The 13,599-nt window shown below is 38.8% G+C and overlaps 1 protein-coding gene and 1 long non-coding RNA gene across 2 annotated transcripts; both read left to right on the top strand.

Moving 5' to 3' along the window:
* Positions 1-2,229: 2,229 nt before the first annotated feature.
* On the top strand, positions 2,230-3,070 carry LOC128450412 (uncharacterized). The gene is made up of 2 exons (XR_008339998.1): positions 2,230-2,336; positions 2,548-3,070. It is a non-coding gene; the product is annotated as an uncharacterized LOC128450412 (long non-coding RNA).
* Positions 3,071-3,212: 142 nt separating this feature from the next.
* Positions 3,213-13,368, top strand: LOC128450411 (M1-specific T cell receptor beta chain). Its single transcript, XM_053433844.1, has 7 exons — positions 3,213-3,421; positions 3,551-3,847; positions 11,572-11,637; positions 12,246-12,587; positions 12,674-12,697; positions 12,829-12,935; positions 13,042-13,368. Exons 1-7 carry the CDS (start codon positions 3,373-3,375, stop codon positions 13,066-13,068), a joined length of 912 nt encoding a protein of 303 aa, XP_053289819.1. The 5' UTR covers positions 3,213-3,372; the 3' UTR covers positions 13,069-13,368.
* The last annotated feature ends 231 nt before the right edge of the window (positions 13,369-13,599 follow it).

Here is a 13,599-nt window from a genome sequence, read left to right as displayed (position 1 = left end):
GTTTGGTGAAAACATGTTCTTTATATTTGCTTGTATTTGTATTATAATAAAATGTATGATTAAATCGTTCGAATATAATAAAATTCCCCACGAATGAGGTCAGATGAGGTTGAACACTTCACGTTTCTACGAAGACAAGATAACATGGATTTGAATGTGGTGGACAAAAATAAAAGGAATATCTTTCAACGTAACATAATTCAGGTTAACAGCAGCGCCAAATACTAAGCTCTGACTTTTACATCCTCCTCTAGGTGGCACTGCTGCTCAAAAGAAAAACACTCTTCAGGTTCACACACAGAGCGATAGAATGAGATGTAAATGATGATTTGATTCATAGGACTCTGACACACAGAGTCAATCGGTGCTCAATCAGACAGAGTCAACATGACAACAGTATTCCTGCTTTCTTGGCTCATTGGTAATCACTGTAACACTTCAGGAATACCACTTCATTTAAAGTGTCAGCACTGATTATTTCTTCTCTCTGTTTCCAGGTGTTTGTCTGGGTCTTGACGTCCATCAGTCTCCCTCTGACCTCGTCACAAACCCTGGTGACAACGTGCAGATTTCCTGCAGCCATGATAGAACTGACTACTGGCAGATGCTCTGGTACCAGCGCTCACCAGGAGACACAGCTAGGAAACTAATTGGATATTTGTATTACAAAGATGTAACAATGGAAGCGTCTTATGATAAGGTGTTTGAAATCACTGGAGATTTGACAGGGAGTAAAGCAAAGAATGGCTCTCTCCTAATCAAAGCAGTCAGAAAAGAGCACAGTGCAGTTTACTACTGTGCAGCAAGAGAAGCACACTGAAAGAAATCCCCTCGCTACTAAACAAAAACCCTGCACCTTTTATCATGGATGCTTTTGAATGAGACGCTGAATACACTGCTGCCAGACACCTGCTTTTGTGGTTTGATTTTTGTTCCACACAATTATATTTTAACTTTAGTTAATATAGAAGTTTATCCTTTTTTTGTACTTTTTTGTGTATTATTCTCAAGCCAGACATGTGCAATTACTGACTTGAGGATAAAATTAAAAGCAACACATCTTCAGGGGAATCAGGTGAATGGCAGACTGTATATAATTGAACCACATGGAGCCACTCCTCTTGTCTATGTTCACTTCCTTTTTAAAACAGACTCACTTCTACCTCTACTTTTCATTCATGACCTTAGAGAAACTCAGATCTCATCATGATGATTAGATTTCTCTTTTGCTCTTTCCTCACAGGTAACAGCTGCTTCACTGTGAAGTGATGTTTTAACTGTATGTACCTTCATCTCTTCAGTGGATCTGTCCCTCTGTACTTACAGCAGGTATCTCTCTGGGGTTTCAGGTCCACCAGTCTCCCTCCGCTCTCATCAGAAAGGCTGGTGACGCTGTGCAGCTCGTCTGTACCCACGGACAGACCGACTACACAGTGATGCTGTGGTACCAGCAGTCACCCACAGTCCAGGCTCTAAAACTCATCGGATATGTGCAGCACAGCCAAATATACTACGAAGAATTATCCAGAGAGCATTTCAATATCACCGGAGATTTAAGTGGAATCAAACCAAAGAATGGTTCTCTATTTATAGTGGACCTGATAGAATCTGAGCACAGTGCTGTGTACTACTGTGCAGCGCGATATGCACACTGAGGTAGATCTGCTTTGAACAACACAAAAACTAAACGCTGTTCTTTATCAACTGTGGTTTAAAAAAACACCTTCAGCAGCCACCTGCAGTCAACGTGTCTGTCATGGGAGTTTTACATAATTACCTTGTCTCTGCAAATAACCACATGGAGGAGAACATTCCTACTTGAATGTAATGAGGAAGCAATTAATCCAAATCCAATTTCTACAGAATTCCGATTATCCAAGCGCTTATCAAACCACAGTCAAATCGGTCAAAGATCTTTATTTAGATCTGCACCAAACTACACACAATCATAGATTTCATTCCCCTTAATATGACGGATTTTGTTGATCAAGATCAGTGCATTATTCTCTAGGAAATCAGTGCAATCTGTCAAAATATGACCCATCTCACAATATTAAAGAAAGCGATGAAGAACATAACTTAATTTTGCTGCCAAACCAACCAACCAGCTGATAGGAGTGAAAACATAACCTCTATTGTGGAGGAAACAGTGTTAAGTTGTGTTGTATTTCCTCAATGAAGTAAAGCTACCTCTGTGTCAATCTGATTTCTCTACATCACTTCCTGTCCCTCCCACTGATCCACAAAGCACAGCAGAGACAGTCGCTGGTTCTTCATATTCAACATGACGCCACCTCATCTCATCACATCCATCATCACTGTGTTCTGGATTAAGGGTATCATTCCTTCATTAAGACACTTTTACATTTTCCTTTCTAAGTGAATCTTCATCGGTCCCAGTAGTGAAGAACTGAGATGTAATATTTATGTTCACTTTCATTGATTGCTTATTCCTTACTTCTGCTTTCCCTGGAATTTATTCTGAGTGCACTAAATGTTTTTAACCACTAGTCACAAGAAGTTAGAGCCTGAATTCTCTCTTTACAGGAGTTTACCTCAGTAATGACAAACCAGTGTTTCAGACTCCAGCCGACCTGTTGATGAAAACAAATGGTGAAGTCAACCTGAACTTAACACATCATATCTCGAGCTATGACACGATTCTCTGGTACCAGCGCTCAGCAGGAGACAGTTCCCTGAAGCTGATCGGATATATTTTTTATAAAACACCCAAAATTGAGTCAAAGTTTTCGAGCCACTTCAATGTGAGTGGAAATGGAGAGAAAACAGCTTTTCTTCAAATCAAGAACCTGAAGCACTCTGAGGACAGCGGAGAATATTTTGGAGCAGCAAGTACACAGTAATAAAGACGGAGAGAGCCGTCGTTCAAAAACCTCCATAAACGATGCAGCAGATAACAGCAAGAAAAACCACAACACAGCTTCAAAGCTGAGAGAAACACAGCAAATCAGACTCCAGAAAACACACAATGAATACATGTTCTTTATATTTGCTTGTATTTTTTTCATAATAAAGTTTACAAGTAAGCATCCCTACAGTTTTTGCAAAACATTGTCTAATACAATACTCTTATTCTTCTTTGTATTTTGAAAAGTGACCTGCTGCAGTGACAGAGGGTAGGGGTGGGCGCTATGACCTAAAGTTAATATTACAGTATTTTTTCCACTTTTTGGATGGTGACAGTTTTTTCAGACGGTGAATGAGGAAGAGAGTCAACCAACAGATGGAGGCACAGCACATGTATTACAGCTGCTGTCATGAGGATGTGGTGATGAATTTACAGACACACACAAACAGACACACAGCCGTATTCTTCTCAGAGAAGCACTTTCCTCACATCAGTTCTTCGCGATGCCTTCACCTGTGCAAACATTTGGTTTGCTCTTCATCGGTTTTTATTGTAAGATGTAGAATTTTGTCTTTAATTTAATCAATTCTCATTTTCGATTTTTTTATCTACGAAAAAGAGATATTTATTTTTTCGGTCAGAATCAATAACATTTTATTAAATCTGCTTTTTTCCTCACAGGTCAGGTGAGCGCTGTTACTTTTCAACAGTCTCCTCCACAGATAGTGAAGGAGAACACTGTGGTCCAGATCAACTGCAGTCACAATGATAATAACCTTCAAGTTATGCTCTGGTATCAGCAGAGACAGGACTGTCTGTCTTTGAACCTCATTGGGTACGGCTATGCAATCGGCTCACAAAGCTATGAGACTCAGTTCAAAGAACAATTCAAGCTGAGCAGAGAAAGCACCACAACAGGATCGCTCATTATTAACAGGGCAAACCTGTCACACACTGCTGTTTATTTCTGCGCTGCCAGTACACAGTGATGTGGTTCAATGAGACTCCCTCACTAAAAACCCTGATGGTTTTACTGGGCATGAGATTTGTGCATCTGCATGATAAGCCACTTGTGTTGTTTCACAGACTCTCACTGGAGGAAGCTGCGTTTCTTCTGCAGCAGCAGAAACATGGAGGACGTCTCCAGCTGTGATTGGATTTCTCCTGCTCTTACTTCCATGTGAGTAAAAGAGCTTTTTAACTGTGTTGTTAACTTCATACAGCAAATTTAATAATGTTTTTTTTAACACTGTGACTTTGGTAATGACTATATTTAACATGCGTGTGTTTTTTTTCTCCACCAGATCAAACAAAGAGTGTGAGGTTCGAGCCGTCACTTCCAAGAATAGTCAACCAAGCAGCCAGGGTAGAGATCAAGTGCAGTCACAATGACAACAACCTCTATGTAATGCTCTGGTACCACCAACAAGAGACAGGGTTGATGAGCTTGATTGGATACAGCTACTCTGGCAGTGACCCCGTCTATGAGACGCAGTCAGATAAACAATTTGAGATTACAAGGGAGAATGTGCTTGCAGGAGCTCTGATCATTCGCAGTGCGGATCCAGCAGATTCAGCTGTGTATTTCTGCGCTGCCAGTACACAGTGATGTGGTTTAATGTCACTCCATCACTAAAAGCCCTGTTCCTGTTGGCAGGGTGCAGATGCTATGAGGTAGGCTGGTGGAGTCGTTGGCTCAAAAGTCTTAAACTACTATTCTGACAACTCATTACCAACTCAGAGTGTCACTTAAAATCATTCTAAAATATAAAAATGATGCGTTGGAGGGGGGATGCATGTACTGTAAATGTACCCCAAAACTTTTTTATCCTGCATGACATCATCAGAATCATTTATATCATACGATGACAGCTGATAGGTCGATCTAACGTGAGCTAAACCAATCATAACCAAGTACACTTCAGAAACGTACAGCACGACAACTTTGACACCAACCTTGTTCTTCTGGTGCATATTTAAAAGCTTGATGTGTTCGGACCTTGTTTTTAAACACAATCGTTCGAGCGAGGAGATAAAACACATGTTGGCACAAGCAGGAAAGGATTGTCTTGCTAAAATGAAGCTGTAATTCTGTCTGAATGAATCCCGAGCAGCAGCAGAGTCAGACTGAAATGACCATCAACGACCATGATCTACAGACAGCTTGGGGAAGCAGCTTTCTGTTGTTGTGACAATATAAACAACTCAGAGCTATTTCTATGTTTTCTACTTTTAATTAATTTGATCCTTACTTTGAACACCATTGACATATTTTGCAAGTTTTATGCTTTTATCCTATCTCTTAGTTTTAGTGCCTGTTCTTACTGATCCATCTTATTGTAAGTATTTTATTTTTATTCTAAAGCACCTTGAGTTGCATTTTCAGTATGAAAGTTTCTGTATAAATAAAGTCTATTGTTATAAATAAGTATTAATGGTGGACCGTTAGCCGAGAGGCTAATCTTAGCTTACCCACTATAGTCCAGAGGAGCAGCGGAATGTTCCGGAAACAAAATGGCTGCTTCATGTTTGACGTTAGCATCGCAGGTGCTACGATCCACTGACTCCTCAACCGCTGTTAGCTCGATGAAACCACCGTAATTCTTCCTCACATCCTTCCTGGAGTCTTTTAATAACTTCACCTTTAAAAATGTTTCTGTTATTCTCACCGCTCACAGCCTCCCTCTCTCTTTAGCTAGTCCTCTGCTAGCATGTTAGCTCGAGCAGCAGCTGTGGGTTGGGTGAAACAAGTGGGCGGGACGTTTGACTCCAATCAGGCATTGGCCAATCGTGTTGCACTGAGGCCCAACAGTCAGGAAGCTGTCATCCAATCAGTGCTGACACTGATGTAGCGGATCAGACTGGAGAATAACATTTGTAATATTGTAAAAAATAACAAATAAAAAATAATCATAAGGTTTATTAAGTTATTGATTAGTATTTATAAAGCAGATTGAGAACACATGCAATGTGCTGTTCAGGGGAAATAACTGAAAAGATTAGAAAACACAAAACAAATAAATGAGGACATTGAAAGAGTTTAAAAGAGGTAAAATATATAAAAACTGTTACTGTGAAATATTCCTCAAATTTTGTGAGGATAAACGAATATATTCTAAACTCATGAACTAAAAAAACAACAGAGGCAGTGTCACTTCATCTACTTTACTTTGACATGACATTAAGCCATGAAAGCATCAAGAATTAAATAAATTACATTAGGATTTTTATTTGATTGAAGCTTAGTCCACTATATGATGCAATTTCCGACTTTTAAGTCTGTACAGTAAGATAACACACACACGCACGGATGAAAACAGGTTAACAAAAATAACATAATGAGAACTAACAACTAATTACATAAATATTATATTTGCTTATAATAAAACGTCTTCTAAAAAGAAGAAAAATGCTGTTTGTTGTGTCAACATGAGGCATTAAACTGGTTCATGTAGCCCAATGTATAACATTATTTAATAAAATAATTGAATCACTCCAGACGGTCTATTTATTTTTGTAAATTTCCAAATAAATATTTAATAAAAGTATTTTTAGTTCGCTTTCCTTTAACCCAGTGTCACTCCACTTAAAATATACACGACATTCTCATCATGACGTAGAAATACTTTCATTATGGAGTATTGGTGTCTTTTGATGGTATAAAAGCTGCTTCAGATGCCTTTAACCATGACAGAAATTAAATGAATGCTTGTTCTTTTTATCTTATCTCTCATCTTATCTTATCTTTTAAGCATTTGATTTGAAATAGACAGTTATGATGGACAGTTAGTGAAAGCATTGCTCCTCCAACCATATGTGATCATGTGACTTGGTGTTTTCTATTTGCTTGGTGGAGCTGATGTGTGACTGCATCATTCAGCTGGAAGCCAGACGATCGTCAACATGCTCATCACGGTCCTTTATCTGTCACTTCTTTTAAACTCAGGTGGGTTTTACTAGTTAAGAAGCACTTTAAGGATCAAATTCCCACAAAATTTACTTGTATGAGTGAATTTACGGTTTTCTATATTAACATCGTGTGTCACAGGTCTCACAGTTAATGTTCTGCAGTCTGGAGATCAAGTGTTTCGACCAGGAGTCACAGTGATACTGGAGTGCAGCCCGGGTCCAGGGTTCACCCTGCAAACCATCTTCATGTACTGGTATCGACAAAAGCACTTCGCAGCTCCTGTAGAGTTCCTCCTGTCAGAGTTAGATTTCTCTGTGGGGCACTTTCAGTCGATCATCAATAAAGACAAGAACCGCTTCTCTCTTCAAATCGATGAAGTGTTTCTCAACGACAGCAGCAGATACTACTGTGTTGCCAGCCACAGTGATGCACAAAGACCAGACAGACGTCACAAATGCTATGCTGCTGTGGGTGTTCGTGGTTTGTTGCCAGAAAAGTGCAGAAGTCAAGTTGGTTTGTTGTAAAGCACCTTTGAAAACAACATACGTTGTCTGCACAGATGAAATTGAGAAACAGCCAAGACAACAATAAGTGATTAAATAAACACATTTAAATAAAATAAAAGAGTCTCCCTGTTTTAAAAGCCAAAGTAAAAATGGGGTTTCATGCAATTTTAAAAGAGTTTGGACTTGGTGAAGTCCTGGTGTGGAGAGTCAGACTGTCCCACAGTTCAGGGGCAACTTCTTCAAAGGCCCGAAACCTTGATGCTCTGAAAAAGGGGGAAACCTGTAACATGAACAAGGCCCCCAGACGTCCCAATCCCAAGGAGGCAGTTGTTATCAAACACTGACCCCTACAGGCTTCACGTGGGACTTGACTTTCAACTAACATCTCTTTCTTATTTAAAGTCAGGATACATGAGGCATTCAAATGCTAAAAAAAAAATAGTAAAGAGGTAGTTGGAATAAAGTGTAACTGAAGAATAAGTCACAGCTCACTCATGCTTGTAATGCTTCATTACAAGCATGTTGTATTTGATTAAAAGTATTAAACTGACTTCATAAAAAGCAGTGAATATATTTTAATATGAGACGTGGATGGAAATAAAGTGAATATTTCCATTTGTTTGCTTGTTAGGAGGTTTACACTTTAATTATGAAACAGATTTCCACAAAACATTGAATTTTTACATGGATCTGAACAAATTGACACTTTTATAAAATCTATTTTATATAACTCCTATGATGCCATAACATGTTTAATTTTGACAGTTGGTGCACACTAGATTTAATTTGTAGTAATTCCTTTAGTTTTATGCAAACTTCTCAGTACATGTGAGTCTTTTTTGTCCTTAGATAAAAGGGTGGATTCAGGGGGCTGACCATGTGTGATGTCACTTCCTCTAAGCAGCTACAAAAGACCCCAAAATAAAAAAACCACTGTCTCTTTTCCTTCCCTCCATATCATGTCTTTTCTTAGCCTACACAGAAATAGACATAGCTCTCTCAGAGAGATGGAGGCTGAGATATGGAGTCGCTGGGTGGGGGTGGGAAACAGTGAAGAAAAACGACATCAGGTTTTTGTGTAGTGTTTTCTCACAGTGGGGACAGGGGGGCCACGGTGATACATTCCCATAGAGCCGCCGTACAAAAACCTCCTCCCATTGACACCCATTGTATAGATGGCTGTTTGTAACCTGGGGCTCTCGATGGAGCAGAAAACATCAACACTCTGAAGGTGTGTTTGATGTCAGGTCACACTGGCACTGGAAAGATGATAACAATGAAGAATTTGGCCGAAACACAGTCTTACATTTTTATATATTTCATTCAAATGGAGGATTGTTTAACTTTGGTTGCATAAAACAAAGCACACTTGGAAATTATGAAGCTCATCCTTCAGGATTTAACCTTTTTCATCCTCTGGATTATTAGGCTGTGTCCTAACTTTATATTTCTGGGATGTTTTGTGACCTTTTGGTGAAGGAGACAGTCAGTGTGACACTGGAAGTGAAGCCTACTTTGGAAAAGGAACAAAACTGACTGTTCTGGGTAAGTCTAAGCTTTCAAAACATCACTTCACTAAAACAAACCTAAAAACAAAAGAAGCTGGTGTGGAAGTAAAGGAGAAAGTGTTGTGATGAAATCTGAAATATTGAGCTAAACAGTGAACACTGTGACTAACACACACCCTGCTCACTTTGGCCAAGGAACCAAACTGACGGTTTTAGGTAAATATTTCCATTTATTACTGTTTATTCATAAATGATACACTGCTTTGGAATCCAAGTTTAAACAGAAGTATTAGTAAAACCTGCCAAAGACTCTGATAGAGAAAGAGTTTCATGCTCAGTATTTTACACTGTGACAACTTAACGAAGCGTACTTTGGAAAAGGAACAAAACTGACTGTTCTGGGTAAGTCTAAACTTTCACAACATCACTTCACTAAAACAAACTTTAAAAACAAAAGAAGCTGGTGTGGAAGTAAAGTAACAAGTGTTGTCAGGAAATCTGAAATATTGAGCTGAACAGAGAACACTGTGACCAGCACATACCCTGCATACTTTGGCCAAGGAACCAAACTGACGGTTATAGGTAAATATTTCCATTTATTACTGTATATTAATTAATGTCATATTGTTTTGGAATCCAAGTATAAATGGAAGTATTAGTAAAACCTTCTCTGATAGAGAGAAAGACTCAACAGTTTCGTGCTCAGTATTTTTACACTGTGACAACTACAACGAAGCGTACTTTGGAAAAGGAACAAAACTCACTGTTCTGGGTAAGTCTAAGCTTTCACAACATCACTTCACTTAAACAAACCTAAATACAAAAGAAGCTGGTGTGGAAGTGAAGTTAAAAGTGAGCAGAGAAACACTGTGACCTACACTGATCCTGCTTACTTTGGCCAAGGAACCAAACTCACAGTTTTAGGTAAATATTTCCATTTATTACTGTATATTCTTAAATGTCACAATGCTTTGGAATCCAATTATAAACAGAGGTATTAGTAAAAACCTTCCAAAGACTCTAATAGAGAAAGAGTTTCATGCTCAGTATTTTTACACTGTGACAATGCCAACGAAGCGTACTTTGGAAAAGGGACAAAACTGACTGTTCTGGGTGAGTCAGTTTTATTAAAATGGATCAAATGCAATAACTTTGTCACTGAAATGCTGCATTAAGAAACCTAACATACTCAGGTCTGGACAGTTTGAGTTCACCTCAGTGGTTTTTGATAACGAGCTTTAATGCTGTGTCAACAACGAAGCTTATTTCGGCCAGGGAACGAAGCTGACAGTTCTTGGTGAGTAAAACTTTATGCTCATTAATTTAGCTCTTAAAAACTAAAACCCAATGAAACAGATCCATTTTCTTTTCTGCCGCATAAAACTTGTAAAAAAACAAACTGAGGTGTGACAAGCGTAGTGTCGGGCTTAACAAAGTAAAAGCTGCATGTTTGGGTTGGAGCACTGCTGGAGTTCACTGTGACTCTGGATATGAAGCTCACTTTGGAGGAGGAACAAAGTTAACTGTTCTAGGTAAGAAACAATATATTGTACAGTCTATGACTTCAGAATAAGCAAAAGGAAAGATACATTAAATTCAAGGTTAAGCTGTTCTTCCACAAACTCGGTCTCAGTCGAGTTCTTCAGAGTTGTGGCTCCGAGCTTTTGGTTCTTGAGGTTAAACACTGTGTCAGTACGAGGCTTATTTCGGACATGGAACCAAACTGACTGTTCTAGGTGAGTTAAAAAGTTCCAACAGGAGCTGAGAGGTTTGTGTTGCAAACAGCGTGAAACTAAACAGGATGCAACTGTCGGGTTTTATTTCAAAAGTACAAAGTAAAGCTTGTTTTCAGCACTGATCACGTTCACTGTGCCTATGGTGCTTCAGAGGCTTATTTTGGTGGAGGCACAAAGTTAACTGTTTTAGGTAAGAAAACCTTTTTAACTTCTTCTTCACGGTGCTGAATTATAGTTTTGTTTAGATACTTTGAAGGGATAATCACAATATAATCACAAAATCCACGTTTGAATGGGAAAAATACATGTTCTCTCAAACTATCCGAGTTTTGACATGTCAAAGTGAAAAAAAAGTTTCAAAGTGTCACTGGTACTCAGACGAGAGGAAGAGTTTTTGTGCAGTTGAATGTCTCCGTGCTCGTACTCGGAGGCTAACTTTGGATCTGGAACTAAACTCACTGTTCTAGGTAAGAAAACCTGCAAAAATTAAACCATTGACAGCTTCTTTTGTTTTTATTGTAAGTGAGAAATAAATAAATGGCTTGAGATTAAAAAAAGATGTACTTAAAGATCTTTTATTGAATTTAATTAAAATAGAATACTCCTCTATTCTTTTGTTAAAGTTATGGAGGAAGTTTTGTCCAGGTACAAGTAGTACAGTAGTAAAACATTTGGCTCTTTGCCCAGAATAATACTGTCACAGCGAGTTCTTATCAGCCCTGTGACTTACTGTGAGTTCCCAGTCTGAGGCGTACTTTGGAGCTGGAACTAAACTCACTGTTTTAGGTAAGACAATTCAAATTATTTCAAACAATAATAATTAATACCTATAAAATATCCTGGAGCATTTATCTGCCAATACTGATTTATACCAGGTTTAAATGTGACTAAAGTCAAAAATGTAAAAAATTTTTAACATCCAGTCTTATGTAGTGTGAAGGGTCTTATTTCTACACGTTTGTGTGCAGAACAGTTTGTAAGTTTATCTGATAAAAGCCTGCAGCTTTCAGTGCAGAGTGGTTGAGCAGTTTTCTCTGTATAGCTTGTATCAGTGTGAACAACAACTACCCAGCTTACTTTGGCAGCGGCACTAAACTGACAGTGTTAGGTAAGAACAAAATTCAAAAATAATTTATAAAAGTGTAATTTAACTGTGCTATTATTTGTTTGGCTCAGGTTTTAACATGAAAGTGCAAAAAATGGACTAAAAATGAAAATGAACATACCACAAATATTCAGAAGCTGCCTTTCTTTGCATGTAAAAGTGACAAATTGAATAAGTTTGGCACAAAACTCGTACTGTATGTGGACCGGCTTGTGAAAAACTCACAAATCCAGTAAAGTAGGAGTTGGTTCAGCTCCTGTACTGTAGGAGCTTGTCAGTTTTTCACACGCGAGTCAGCAGTGTGCTCTGGAAGTTATCCTGCTTACTTTGGAGAGGGAACCAAACTCACAGTTCTCGGTAAGATTATTAAAAAACGAACCAACACGTCTCTGAAGGAATGAAATCTTCATTACTCTCAGTGTGAGCCATCTGACCTGTGATGACTGTGTTTGATGCTAATGCTCTGTGTTTAACCTCAATGTTCATGATCTAAATTCTTGTATCAAGACGTCTCATGTCATTTAGAGTTTGCTGCTGCACCTTTGTTTGTTGCAGATGTACGCTTGATTTTTAATTGAAACGTTTTATGTCTTTGTCTTTGTCTCCACCAGAGTTTGATGTCGAACCACCAAAAGTGAAGGTGCTCAGACCATCAGCGAAAGAGTGTCGAAACCCTCTGGACAATGAAAGACAGAAGACCTTAGTGTGCGTGGCCAGTGGGTTCTACCCGGACCATGTCAGTGTGTTCTGGCAGGTTGACCATAAAAACGTCACCAGTGGTGTACTAACGGACGAAGCTGCCCTGCGGGTCGGCAACTCCTACAAAATCACCAGCCAGCTGAGGGTCTCTGCCGAAGACTGGTACAAACCCGAGCTGAAATTTGAGTGCTTCGTCAGATTCTTCAATGGGATGGAATATATCAATTATCCATCATCAATCTTTGGGGATACAGGTTCGTTCATGTCCTAAACCTGATCTGGACAAACACGTTAAATAATCTTCCGTTCATGTCTAATGCGTTTCTTATTTTTCTACCAGCTCCAGCTGACGTCCTAACCAAAGGTAGATACATTATTCAGTTATTCATTGTTCACCTCACTGCTGCTCACATCAACCGGCTCCACAGACACAACACAATGGACGTTTCCTCTTTGAATCATGTCACTCATCTCAATGTTTGAACCTTTCTGCAGAAGAATATCTGAGGATCACAACGAAAGCCAAACTCTCCTACGGTGTGTTCATCGTCAAGAGCTGCGTCTACGGAGCCTTCGTGGCCTTTTTGGTTTGGAGACTTCAGGTTCGTTAAAACACAAGATCGATGATCAACTGTTCTTCAAGTTCATAAAAAAACTTTTTTAATAAATATTTATATGGTTTTGATTTCTCCTTTGTGTCCGTTGCAGAGTTCAGCTCAGAAGCAGAGGAACTGAGACCTGAGCGTGAAGGGAAATGAACGGTTGCTTCATGTAAATAAATCTGAGAACAAAATAATCCTATAAAGCTGTGAGTTGCAGTGCATTTGTATTAGTAAATAAATATAAACTGTTAAAATTCTGCATTTAGTCGATAAATCTGCTTATTCTTTTCAAAGATGTTAAATCTATAACCGGCCTGAAAACAAAATAATCTGCAGCAGACTTGTTTTTCGTGCTTTATAATTCTCTGTTTGCTGTTTGTGTTGTGCTGCTTGTGTGATTCATTTTCCTCTCAATAAAAGCAACTCAAGGTAACTTGACAGATTTGTTGATTCATTCTTCTTTTGTAGTTTGTCGTTTGCCTGTTTCCACTCAGCGTCTAAGACAGAAATCAAACCTGGACTCATATTCATATCAGGCACCGTCCACCCACTGTTAATTAATAAGGGATTATTAGATAAATGACAGCATCCGTCACAACTGTTGCTGATTTGCAACCCCCCCCGCCTGTTGTTTCCACATGCTGTCCCACACTCAACTGATTCT

This window comes from Pleuronectes platessa, chromosome 11 (genome assembly GCF_947347685.1).
Source record: "Pleuronectes platessa chromosome 11, fPlePla1.1, whole genome shotgun sequence".
NCBI classification, from domain to species: Eukaryota; Metazoa; Chordata; class Actinopteri; order Pleuronectiformes; family Pleuronectidae; genus Pleuronectes; species Pleuronectes platessa.
The sequence above is the reverse complement of the archived record's forward strand: the minus strand, read 5'-3'. Positions and strand labels throughout refer to the sequence as shown.